Source organism: Malus sylvestris, chromosome 11 (assembly GCF_916048215.2).
Source record: "Malus sylvestris chromosome 11, drMalSylv7.2, whole genome shotgun sequence".
Lineage (NCBI taxonomy): Eukaryota > Viridiplantae > Streptophyta > Magnoliopsida > Rosales > Rosaceae > Malus > Malus sylvestris.
In genome coordinates, this window is record NC_062270.1 from 32,227,228 (window position 1) to 32,240,845 (window position 13,618).

A 13,618-nucleotide genomic window follows, 5' to 3' on the forward strand; every position below is an offset into this window, starting at 1 on the left:
ATGATGTTTATTTAATTAATTATCTATTAGTTTATCACAAAAAATTGGAAGGAAATGCATTGCATGATAGATGTAACTGATTTAAGTTGATTATATAGCGAGCTGGGAAACATTGTGAGTGTAAAAAATATGTAGTAATTAATGAAAGAAGTTTAAACACACCATAATCATTTATATATAATGAATTAGTACAATATTTTACACTTTATACATTGCATGGTACGATAATGAGTGACTTAGTACCACATAGAGTTCCTATCAAGGTCTAAAATATCGATGATATTGGAAATATCGGTAGTCCAAAAACACGGAAATTTCGATGGAAATATTGAGATAATATTGATATTTTAGACCTTGATCGGTATGATCAACCACTGCACTGTTTTATTAGAGATGACTTGCATACTAGTCAACAGAGGTTAGCCGTGCCCGCCTCCGGGAGAGAAACCACAAGGGGCTTCTCAATTATGTAACCAGTCTTAGCAGTTGTCCTTTTATGGTCTTCTAGCCCGATTATCAACAAAAAGAATCCTTTCTAATCTTGTCTTTAACTTGCATAAAACTAGCACTTGTAAATATGGTCATACAGGACGCTAAGCAACACTTTAGTCACAACGTAAAACTTCTTGTAATTAAATATCAAACTTGATTTCTAGCTAGTTCATTTCATTTCCTCATGAAAGATGACAGTCCAGATTCCCTGAATGGAATTAAATCACTGGATCGCCTTCCAACAAGAATCGACGAGAGATAGTAATCTAAGAAAAAAAAAGACTTTATGGAGCCTATTAGCTACTACATATATTTATATTTTCACATACCTGTGCTGCTTTGTAGACAAAGCTTATTTTGAACGGTAGTTGATAGCAAAGCATATATATAGATGTAGTCTGAGGTGAATAGCTAAATAAGCAGTATGAACCAATTTTACAACGAATAAAACAATCTTTAACGAGCCTCCAAAAGCGTGATTGATAATTCGTTGGTAGAAGATGTTTGATTATCTGAAGACAGACCTGCTTCATATGCTTTCTTTTCGATAAAGAAACCAGGTTGTTTAGGCTGAGCCAATGCACCAGCACTTCCCAACATTATAACTACAGATGCCATGCTTGGCCTATCCTCAGGTTCATGTTGAACACATAAGAGACTAACATGGATGCAACGTAACACTTCCGATAGAGAACACGAATTTCCTAAACCTGTATCAATCACTTCCAGAGGCCTGCCTTCGTTCCATAATTGCCATGCCTGAAAAACATCAAAGCTCCTTCATCAATTATACATTTAATAGGGTCTAATATGTAAGAGAAAGAAATTTTAAGCCTGATACTTGCATGCCCAATAAGGTTCTGGCTGTTTTTATTGTAGAATCCCTTGTTTTTCCTTCCGCTAATGATCTCTAGCATCAATATACCAAAGCTAAAGACATCCGATTTCACAGAAAATAGTCCATCGACCGCATATTCAGGTGCCATGTAACCGCTGTAGAAAGTACAAACATCGTATAGAAGTAAGAACAAAATAAACCATTGGTGAAAGTTGATCATAGAAATAGGGTAATACAAACTTACTATGTTCCAACAACTTTCTTTGTATTTCCACCAGCCTGATCTCCTCCAACCAAGGTTTTAGCCAAGCCAAAGTCTGAAATTTTTGGATTCATTTCACTATCAAGTAAAACGTTACTTGCTTTGAGATCTCTATGAATAATCCTTAGCCTGGAATCTTGATGGAGGTAGAGCAGACCGCGAGCAATTCCGCATATAATGTTGAAGCGTGTAGGCCAATCTAGGACTTGTTCTTCTCTGGTTTTATCTGGCAGTTTAACAAAAATCGAACTTTATTTCTATATAAAAAAATGCTCCAAAACCTATTTATGAAATTATTATAGAGGCTAGAGCTATTAAAAATAATAAACTTATAAGGTTTCGAAGATACAAACCAAAAATAAAGGAATCAAGGCCTCTGTTGGGCATGTATTCATAAATCAGCATTTTCTCTTCTCCTTGAACACAGCATCCAAGAAGCTTTACAAGATTTCGGTGCTGGAGCTTGGCAATCAGTACGACTTCATTCATGAACTCACTCAATCCTTGGCCAGAACTTGTCGAAAGCCTCTTCACAGCAATTTCCTGTCCATCTGCTAGCGTCCCCTGGAAATTCACCGAATTTCGAAATTGAGAAACTTGGGATGAAGTAATTCTTTTTTCATTTGGCCCTTACTATGAACAAAATAAAAAATTTACCTTGTAAACAGGTCCAAAGCCACCTTCTCCGAGCTTGTTATCACTTGAAAAGTTATTGGTGGCACTCGCTATTGTGGTCAGGTCAAAGACCGGAAGCTCCAGTTCCCCCTCTGGTTCCCCTTCATTGTTCCGATCCCTTTCTCTTGTTTCAGTTTTCCCTGATTTAGTTGAAATGGGATCAATTTTAGCTAGCTATAGCATATAAGTATGTCTTATCAAACTAAAACTTACATATGCCGATGGAATATGTACTAGTTTAACCATATCTCTTCTAACCAAATTAAACTCATCCAATAACAATCGAACATCCGTGAATATTTAGATATCCGCTTACATGTAAGAGTAAGCAAACTGAAGCTCATATAGGCACTATGAAGATGAAATATTTACTAGTTTAACCATATCCCTTCTACGCAAATGAAACACCATAGAAATCTAACTTCCCCTCTTTCAAATACTCATTCAAGTAAAATCAAACAGCGTTCACAAATGATTTGCAAAGAGTGTCAAGGTACCTTTTAATTCTGTCTTTCTTCGGTGAAGGTAATAATAATATCCAAGTAACAGCATTCCAGCAAACACTACTCCTGCGAGAACTCCAACTATAATTGCTTTCTTCGCTTTATCATCATTTTCTTCATCATGATTGTGAGATGCAATAAAGATAAATTAAAATTGCAGCCAATGAATTATTTAAAGAAAAAAAGAAGATAAAAGTAACTCATGTTACGAAGTTTCTTACCTAACTCTGAAGCTGGCATTCGAACATATAGATCCTGTCCAGAAGCTGGAAACTGCCTGATATCTATTAGATCACCATACCAGATGGCGCAGCCAGTACCTCCTCTTATATCCGAGCTTGTATAAGCCATACAGGAACAGTTGTTCAAGCATTTCGCTCTGCATTCCTTCAGATTTATACTTTTGTTCACCCACGAATGTGTAGTTTCTGGCAATTTCAAGCCGGAAAATTTGATAAACCCATCCTTATGCTTTTCCTGGCAACTCAGGGGCTTCTTGTGCTCACATCCTAGAGACCAGTCCGTCAAGTTCCATCTTTCTTGAGACTTAGGCTTGAATCCTTTTAGACATTGGCAGACTGGATTCTCACCAATGAGACAATTTCCGTTGGCTCCACAGAGGCCATAATGATCACACATGTCCCTGGGTACCGTTGAATATGCCCTCCAAGTTTTTTCCGCTTCAATCCATCTCAAGCGATCACGCGTACTCGTGGTTTGGTTCATAACCAATCTTGAGATTACAGACTTATCTAGAAGGGTGTACATGTAATACACTTCATCGTCATTATACACAAAGTTGAAACTATAAAGTGGATTAGGCATTAATTCTGGTGCACCACTAAATCTTAGGCCATTCCATGGGCCAGAACGATAGTATTTTACAGTGCCTTTAAGAAAATATGCCTCGGGGTATATATGACGTTCCATTTCGAGCTGTCCTGAGTTTTTCCAAATGAAATCTCCCGGACATGGGTCTTCTGAGTTTTTCCATGCTGATAAATTACGATTTAGATCCGTCCTCGAGTCCCATCCCAACTTCATTCCTGGTAACAACGTATCAGATGGATAGTCAAAGCTTTGCCATAAATAGATTCCTGCCCCTGCATCTCTTAGTACCAAATTCCCGGAATCTAAGAGCTCTACCGTTGCACTTTTGGGCTGTTCAACTAAGCTCGTTGACCAAACTACACTCTTATTCTGACCCAGCAGCACAAGATCCCCTTTTCCGTTTATCATCAACATGCCGGAAGAATCATTAATGGGGTTGCATCTGTTTGCCACCCAAACAACAGTTTGGACCGGGATGTTCTTATACCAAATTCCCAAGTAACGATTCTTGGAGCTACCCGGACTGAAGAAACCAAGCTCAAAGCTTCCACCTTTTGCAACCAAGGTCGTGCCATCACGAATAGACTGCGATGGACCAATGCTGTCAACTGCAAAGGAAATTGTGGGCAGCAGAAGGAGCAAATTAGTACAGATGAGCAGAAAACCAAAACCGCCCATTGAATTACTTTGGTCTTTGAGCTCAATGCCTAATGGTAATCGTATTCTTCAAGTTAAAGATATAATCAGAAAAAAAAAAGACTGTTGTGATTCGGTCATTTTCCATCCAAATGCATACGACAGATAATGCTCAATTGCTTATTCTTCGTCAACATAGCAGAAACCGGAAAGATCAACACTTGCCCTGGTTTTCATAAAGATGACGTGCATACCAGACAACAGAGGGTAGCCGTGCGGACTTTTGGCCTTCCAGAAGACTAAAGAGAGAAAACACAAGGGTCTTATTAACTGTGTGTGTCAATTTTTCGCAGTTGTTGGTATTTGGCCTTCTCTCAAATGATCAACCACAAGAACATAGCAGAAACCGGAAAGATCAACACTTGCCCTGGTTTTCATAAAGATGACGTGCATACCAGTCAACAGAGGGTAGCCGTGCGGACTTTTGGCCTTCCAGAAGACTAAAGAGAGAAAACACAAGGGTCTTATTAACTGTGTGTCAATTTGTCGCAGTTGTTTGGTATTTGGCCTTCTCTCAAATGATCAACCACAAGAATCCTTTTTAATCTTATCTTTGACTTGTATGAAACTGGTGGTAGGTCGGGAACAAAACTTCCACGGGTCTTATCTTTGACTTGTATCAAACACAAGAATCATTTTTAATCTTATCCTTAACACTGTACCAGGTTGATGTTTATTTTGTACACAACGTTACACCCTCGCAATCTATCGTTGATGGAACCACATTAGTTTCAAGTGATGGAAGAAGCTTTGAGTTATAAAAATCGATAAAAATAGGTTTAGGCATGTAGATAGTACAACCTTATAATATTTGGTTTGCTGCTGCCTATTGCATAGATGTTATTGAAAATAGAATGTATAAAATGGGATCCATGTGGTGCATTTATTAATGAGTAAATTGTAGCAATGGTCCCTGAACTTTACTCAAATTGGAGCAATAGTCCCTCAACTAAAAATCTATTACCATTGGTCCCTCAATAAAAGTGTGTAATTATGGTCATTTTTGTCAACTACTTAAAAAATTTTGTCAAAACGAGTTATGTTTGAAGGACCATAGCTACAATTGGGATAAAGTTAAGGGACCATTTCTCCAATTGAATTAAAGTTAAGGGACCAAAGGTAATGGATTTTTAGTTGAGGGACCATAGCTGCATGTTTTAATGAGTTGAAGGACCAATGGTAATGGATTTTTAGTTGAAGGACCATTGCTCCAATTTGAGTAAAGTTCAGGGACCATAGCTACAATTTACTCTTTATTAATTGACGTTTCACTAGTAAACTTGGTGGCAATTGATTTTTGTTCCGCAATGAGTAATCTATGTTTCCACAATGTTGTGCTCTCTTTTTCGAACAAAGTTGAGATTCCACCATAAAACTAATTGGGAATATGGGAATGGCCCATTACTTATAAGTATATGCAAGATCCATTCTTTTCTCGATGTGGAATATATTGAAAAAGATAAAGTTGAGGTTTCACTAAATAACCTTTAATTTATTGTCTAATCCGATCATTTTAAGTGTTTGTGTATGTAAAAGTATAAAACCAATTGTTTTCAACTGCTCAATGGATTGGGCCGTTTTAAGTGTCATTTACTTGTTCAACAAGCATTAGCCCAGAAGGCCCTATTGCAAAACGTTGGAATATTAAGCATTTTTACACCAAATGATTCATAAATATATGCTTTCATAGACCTTTGTCTGCTTTGTTCTCAAAATTTATTTTGAACAAATGTCTGATACGAATGCTTATATAGATGTAGTCTGAGATGAATAAAATGATCCCTATCGAGCCTCCAAAAGCAGGATCGATAATTCATTGGTTGAAGCTGACTGTTAACCTGAATTAGGACCTGCTCAATGTGATTCCTTTTCCATGAAGAAACCGGGTTGTTTCGGCTGAGCCAAAGCAGTCTCACTTCCCAACTTTATAACCACAGACGCCGTGCTTGGCCTATCGTCAGGATGATGTTGCGCACATAAGAGACCAATGTGGATGCAACGCAACACTTCCGGATAGTGTGCCCGAGCTTCCTAAGCATGCATCAATCAGTTCTAAAGAATTCCCTTCATTCCACAATCTCCATACCCGAAACAAATCAAAATCCTTCGTCAATTACTGTTCCAATAAGAGCGAAAAATTCATGATACTTACGTGTTCAAAAAGGTTACCGTTGTTGCTTGGATTGGAGAATCCTTTATTTTTCATTCCAGTAATGATCTCCATTACCAAAATACCAAAGCTAAAGACATCGGATTTCATAGAAAATTGCCCCCCCCCTCAAAATAACATATTCCCTGGGGGGGGTAATGTTGCTGTTGTAGAAAGTAGTGACATCATAGAGGAGTGAGAACAAAATAAACAATTGACGAGGACTAGTAGTTGGTCGGGGGAAATACTATACGGCAAACTTATTACATGCCAACTACTTTGTATGTATTTGTTGTAGTCTGATCTCCTTTAGTCAATAATCTAGCTAAACCAAAGTCAAATTCTCGGATTTATTTCATTATCAAGTAAAGCATTTGTTAGCATAGATACCTCTCCGACTTCAACTTAGTTGTAGACTGCATGATTATCTTTATGTTTTGTAATCATGATAGGACTTGTATTAGATGATATACAGTCCTTGTAGGACTCTCCAGCTCTTGTATATTTATACCTGTTTCTGAGCAATGGAATATAGTGACTTTCATCAATATTATTGTTCTATACTTATTGTGTTCCTTCTCTGATTATATATTTCTACATGGTATCATCCCTTTCTTTGGCTTAACCACCTTCTTCGATCCTGCTTTTCCTTATGTCTTCTTCCTCCCTGCTTCTCGGCCCTGCTGTGGCGCAATTTCTCAAGCTCAATGATTCTAACTATCTTACCTGGCTTCGCCAAATCAAGCCCTTTCTCATTGGCCACGATCTATGGAAGTTTGTTGATGGCTCTTACCCACCCCCAACGACCACCCTCACCGTCCCTGCCAGCCCTACCATTGTTGCCTCTAACTCTGAGAGCTCTTCGACGGTCACTGCTTCCCTTTAACCCAACCCTGCTTTCACCCAATGGTACCAACAAGATCAACTGGTTGTCAGCTACATCACCGCCACCTTGACAGAGCCTGTTCTTGCTCTCACTGTTGGCCATGACTCAGCCCAAGTTGTCTGGGCATGTCTCCAAAGACGTTTTGCTCACGGCTCTGTCACCAACTCCGCTGCCCTCCGTTACCAGCTTCTTGATCTCTCTAAAGGTTCTAAGCCTGTTAATGAATACCTCCAACATGCAAAATCCCTCGCTGACAAACTTGCAGCCATCGGTCGTCCCGTCGACCCCGATGACTTCATTACTGCCGTTCTTCGTGGCCTTGGTTCTGACTATCTTACTCTCACAACTGCCATCATCAATGTCACTCCTCTCCCTACCTTTGAAGAGCTCAGCTCCAAAATTGAAGCCTTTGATCTTCAAAACCCTCGCCCTTCCCCAACTCCCGCCGCTACCCCGACTGCACTCATCACAACCCAGCAGCCTCGTGCTTCCTCTCAGCCTTCTGGTAATCGCAGTGGTACTTGGTCCAATCGTTCCCAATGCAACTCCGGTGGTCAGCAACACGGCTGGCGTCCTAGCCGCAATCAGCACTCCCGCAATTCCCAACCTTGGAATGGATCTAATATTCATTCCCAACAATCGTGGACTAGGCCGCCTGCTCCTCCTCATTGGCCCGACCCGCGTGGTTTCTCCGGCCGTCCCACCTCAGGCTTATTGGGTCCTGGGCCATGGTGCCCCACTTGCTCCACCTCCCAGCACAACGCTACCCACTGTCCTCATCGCTGTGGAGGCCCAGATTCCTTTCCTCCTTTTGCAGGCTCTCAGGTGGCTTACTATCAGGATCCCAATACTTGGTTTCCCGACATCGGCGCTACCCACCACATGACGGGCGATCCCAACGCCCTTCTCCACCCTCAACCTCATCATGGTCCTAATTCAGTTCAATTGGGTAATGGTGATTCTCTTCATATTACATCCACTGGTACTATTCCTATTTCTTTCAACTCTATTCCATTTACTCTTCATCATGTTTTTCTTGTTCCGTCTCTCCATAAAAACCTTTTGTCTGTTGCTCGCTTTACCCATGATAACAATGTTGCTATTGCTATTTGTTTCTTTCCCTCTTTTTATCGTATATATGATTTACGCACTGGTTCCTTATTGTTTCAGGGCCCATGTAGAGATGGCCTTTATCCATTGTCACTTCCCTCACCCCAAGCCCTTGCTACGTCATCCTCCATACTCTGGCACCAACGTCTCGGTCATCCTTCGTCCTCGGTTTTATCTCGTCTTAGTTCTAGTTTAGGCTCTCAGTCATTTTCTTCTAAGCATTTTTGTACAAGTTGTGCTTTAGGCAAGTCCACACAACTTCCTTTTCAATTGAATAATACAAGGGCTACTTCTTCATTTTTTATTATACATTCTGATGTTTGGATGTCCACTACTACCTCCACTTCTGGTTTTTGTTATTATGTTTTGTTCACTGATGATTATTCTCGCTATTCTTGGATATACCCCATGAAACATAAGTCTGAAGTTTTCACCCATTTTCAAACATTTGTTGCAATGGCTAAAAACCTTTTTCACGCTTCCATTAAATATTTCCAAAGTGATGGCGGCATTGAGTATGTTAATCACTCATTCTCTGTTTTTCTTCGCCAGTTAGGTATCCAGCACTGTCTTTCTTGCCCACACACACCTCAACAAAATGGACTTGCTGAGCGCAAGCATCGTCATATCGCTGATATGACTCGCACCCTGCTTGCCACAGCTTTTGCCCCGCTCACCTTGTGGGTTGAAGCTGCGCTCACCTCTGTCCACCTCATCAATCTTCTTCCCACATCTACCCTTCATTGGTCCACTCCCTACACTCTTATTTTTGGTCGACCACCTATTTACTCCTATTTACGTACCTTTGGATGTATATGTTTTCCATACCTTGGGCTATGTTCACGATAAACTAATGCCTCGTTCTATTGAGTGTGTTTTTGTGGGTTACAGTGCTACTCATAAAGGTTACAGGTGCCTTGATCGTGCCACTGGTCACGTCTATATTTCTCATCATGTCGTGTTCAACGAAGAGGCTTTCCCCTTTGCTAATCCTCTCGGCCACCAACCACCTGCATATGTGGAACTTGACATTCATCCCATTGTTGCTCCCTCGCCACGTAGCCCCCTGCCCGTTCCTGCCACTATTACCCCCGTGGGCTCTCACATTTCTGCAGGTCCGTCCACACTCCCCGAGACTGGGCCCAGCCTTCCACCGCCTGCAGCCCAGTCTCCATCGCCGCCTCTTACTGCCCCGTCACAGCCCCAACCACATGTGCCTCTCTCCCATCCCATGATCACCAGGTCTAAAGCCGGCACACGGAAACCCAATACTTGGAATGATGGCTCCATTCGGTATCCTCTCCCTCATGCTCTTTCCGTTTCGCTTCTTGCTGATGAACCTACCTGTTTTACTCAGGCTACTCGCAAACCCGAATGGCGGGCTGCCATGACCGAAGAAATTAATGCTCTTCTTAAGAACAACACTTGGGTTCTGGTTCCACCCTCTCCCACCCAAAACAAAGTCGGTTGTAAATGGGTTTACCGCATCAAACGCAACACTGATGGAAACATCGAACGATACAAAACCCGCTTGGTGGCCAAGGGCTTTCATCAACAACCGGGCATTGACTATGCTGAAACTTTCAGCCCTGTCGTCAAACCAGCAACTATACGCACTATTCTTAGTCTTGCTGTTTCCAACCGTTGGTCAGTTCGTCAACTCGACGTCAAGAATGCCTTCTTGCATGGTCACTTACAGGAGGAGGTGTATATGTCTCAACCCCCAGGCTTCGTTGATCCCCAGCGGCCCAATCATGTTTGTCGTCTCACCAAGGCGCTTTATGGTCTTAAGCAGGCTCCCCGAGCCTGGTTCCACCGCTTTAGCTCTTATCTTTTTCACTATGGATTTCTTCAAAGTAAAGCTGACAGCTCCCTCTTCGTTTATCACACTGGTTCTTCTCGTATGTGGTTATTATTATATGTTGATGACATTGTCCTGACTGGTAACAACCCCTCTTTATTGCAACATTTTATCACAGCATTAGGCCATGTCTTTGAATTAAAGGATCTCGGACCTTTTCATTATTTCTTGGGTCTTCAAGTCAGCACCAGTGCCCTCGGCATGCACCTCACTCAGGCCAAATATGCTTACGATTTATTAAACAAAGCCAATATGTTGGAGTGTAAGCCGTGTTCCACTCCTGTTGCTGCCAAACTGTCCTTATCTGCACATGATGGTGTGCCCTTATCATCCCCCACTGAGTATCGAATGTTAGTGGGCTGCCTGCAATACCTCACCATAACCCGTCCGGACATCTCCTTTGCTGTCAATAATGTTGCTCAATACATGAGCAACCCCCTTTCGACTCACTTGCTGGCCGTCAAACACATTTTACGTTACGTCAAAGGCACCCTTGATCAAGGTTTATTACTCCGCCCACAACCTACCTCCTCTTGCCTCTCCGCATTTTCCGACGCGGACTGGGCTGGGTGTGTTGATACACGCCGCTCCACCACCGGTTACCTGATCTATCATGGAGCAAACTTGGTGTCTTGGTGTTCCAAGAAACAACCAACTGTCTTGCGTTCCAGCGCCGAATCTTAATATCGGGCCTTATCTCATGCATGTGCCGAGACCACCTGGCTCATCTACTTGCTCCATGAGCTTGGTGTTACCACTCCGTTCCCTATCTACCTTCACTGTGATAATCTCAGTACGACGTACATGGCTGCCAACCCTGTTTTCCATGCTCGCACCCGTCACATCGAACTTGACTATCATTTTGTACGTGAAAAGGTTGCTCTCGGTAGCCACCAGGTTCGCTTCCTCCCCTCTGTTGATCAACCTGCAGACTTGTTGACGAAAGGGTTGCTCAAAGCGTGCCATATCTTGCTACGGTCCAAACTTGTTCATCCTGGGATGCCCAGTTTGCGGGTGGGGGGGGGGTGTTAGCATAGAGTCCTCTCCGACTTCAACTTAGTTGTAGACTGCATGATTATCTTTACGTTTTGTAATCATGATAGGACTTGTATTAGATGATATACAGTCATTGGAGGACTCTCTAGCTCTTGTATATTTATACCTGTTTTTGAGCAATGGAATATAGTGACTTTCATCAATATTATTGTTCTATACTTATTGTGTTCCTTCTCTAATTATATATTTCTACAGCATTACTTGCTTTGAGATCTCTATGAATAATCCCTAGCTTTGAATCCTGATAGAGATAGACGAGACCGCGGAATTCCACATAGTTTTAATTTCAATCCAAATCACTTAATGACCTGTATATGATTCCATGAAATTATTTTAAAGCAACCAAGCTTTTATCTCTTGAAAAAGCTATACGTGGCGCTAGCTGTTGTCATCGGGTCAAAGAGTGGGAGCTCCATGTCCCCTCTTGGTGTCCCTTCATTGTCCTGATTTCTTTCCCTTATTTCCGTGATGGGGTTCCTGTAGCTAGAGCCTAGATGTAATAACCAAACTAAAACTTATATGTGCAGATAGATTACATGTACAGTTCCACCCAATTAAACTCGATAAAACTTATAATCCCGTTCTCTCAAAAATGCATATCCAAACACAAAAAACATTGACAAATACTTGAATGATGGTCTCAAAAATGCATATCCAAACACAAAAAACATTGACAAATACTTGAATGATGGTCAGGGTGAGATGTGATACCTTTATTTTTTTCTCTTTCTTCGGCGAATGAAATAGCCAACTAATAGTACTCCTGAAAATACTATTGCTATGCCAAGAGCAACTTATAATTGCTATCTTCACTCTTCTGTTGTTTTTTCCTTTGTTGTTGACAGATCAAATAAAGCAGACAATTTTAAGATGAAGCAAGCAATAAAAAAAACAAAAAAAAAAAAACAGCAGGGCCAGTTCAGCTTTGCGAGAAACAAAACGAACTTCTTACTGAAACATGTTGAAAAACAATAGTTGGACTACAAGTGACATTATAAAAGTATGAACGAGAAGCTCATTTTGTATAGGTCAATACCTAATTCAGCAGCTGACATTCAGATATATGTTTCCTTCCCAGCAACAGGAACCTATCTGATATTGTGGAATTTTTCAGGTCGACGGGTCGAGGGTCCACTCCAACAACACCGATACTGTGCCCACTTAACCACCTGCACAATCCTCAAGTGTGGGGTTGTATCACAAAAAATCTTGGTGTTAGTTACAGTGGGGTAATTCTATATAAAGTACTCTTCTCTTCTCCCGCTGTCCGATGTGGGACAAATGGGGGTTCCAACAGATATCTATTAGATCAACAAACCAGATGGCACAGCCACTACCTCCTCCCTTGATATATGAGCTTGTATAAGCAGTACAGGAACCGTTTTTCCAGCATTTGGCTCTGCATTCCTTGAGATTCATACCTTTTTCCACCCAAAAATTTGTAGTATCTGGCAATTTCAAGCCAAAAATTTGAGAAACTCATCATTATCTCATTCGTGGCAGCTTAGTGGTTTATTGCTAACGCAACCTAGAGACCAGGCCATCAAATTCCAATTTTCTTGAGACTTGGGGCTGAATCCTTGTATACATTGGCAGACCGGATCTTCACAGGTACAATTTCCATTGGCTCTACAGAAGCCATAATGACCACACAATTCTGTAGGTCTTGATGAAAAACCCTTTAAACTGGTTGTTTGGTTCACTCTTAAGATTGTAGAGTCAATCTTAGGTTTGTATGCGATGTAAACTTTGTCGTCATTGTAGACAAATTTGAAACTATAACAAGGTTTAGGACCTTTGGGTGGACCAAAGATTGTCTGTCCATTGCATGTGCTGGTGCAAAAGAATTTTGTACTTCCATTCAGATATATGCCTCAGGATATGCTTGAAGTTTCGTTTCAATTCCATAAGTAAAATCTCCTGGGGATGGGTCCAGGATAGTCAAAGCTTTGCCACAAATAGGTTTCTGAATTTCCATCTTTCGCATCTCTAAGTACCAAATTCTCAGAGTCTAAGAGCTCCACCGTTGCACTTTGGACCTCATTAATTAAGATCGTTGACCAAAAAACACTCTTATTCTTACACAAGAGCACAAGATTGCCTGTGCTGTTTAAGAATCATTGTTGGGTTTGCATCTGTTTGCAACCCAAACAATATTTCTAACTGGGACATTTTTGAACCAAATTCTGTTAAAGGAAGCAGGGGTACGCGGATTTGGGATGCTAACTAAGTAGACACGTAAGCGAGGTGCGAAAGGAG

The 13,618-nt window shown here is 41.2% G+C and overlaps 1 protein-coding gene across 1 annotated transcript; it reads right to left on the bottom strand.

The window, feature by feature from the left end:
- Positions 1-860: 860 nt before the first annotated feature.
- Positions 861-4,782, bottom strand: LOC126589801 (G-type lectin S-receptor-like serine/threonine-protein kinase At4g27290). The gene is made up of 7 exons (XM_050255209.1): positions 2,992-4,782; positions 2,765-2,884; positions 2,250-2,407; positions 1,946-2,156; positions 1,575-1,818; positions 1,338-1,485; positions 861-1,251 (listed from the first exon to the last, which is right to left on the bottom strand). Exons 1-7 carry the CDS (start codon positions 4,277-4,279, stop codon positions 949-951), a joined length of 2,472 nt encoding a protein of 823 aa, XP_050111166.1. The 5' UTR covers positions 4,280-4,782; the 3' UTR covers positions 861-948.
- Between the last annotated feature and the right edge of the window lie 8,836 nt (positions 4,783-13,618).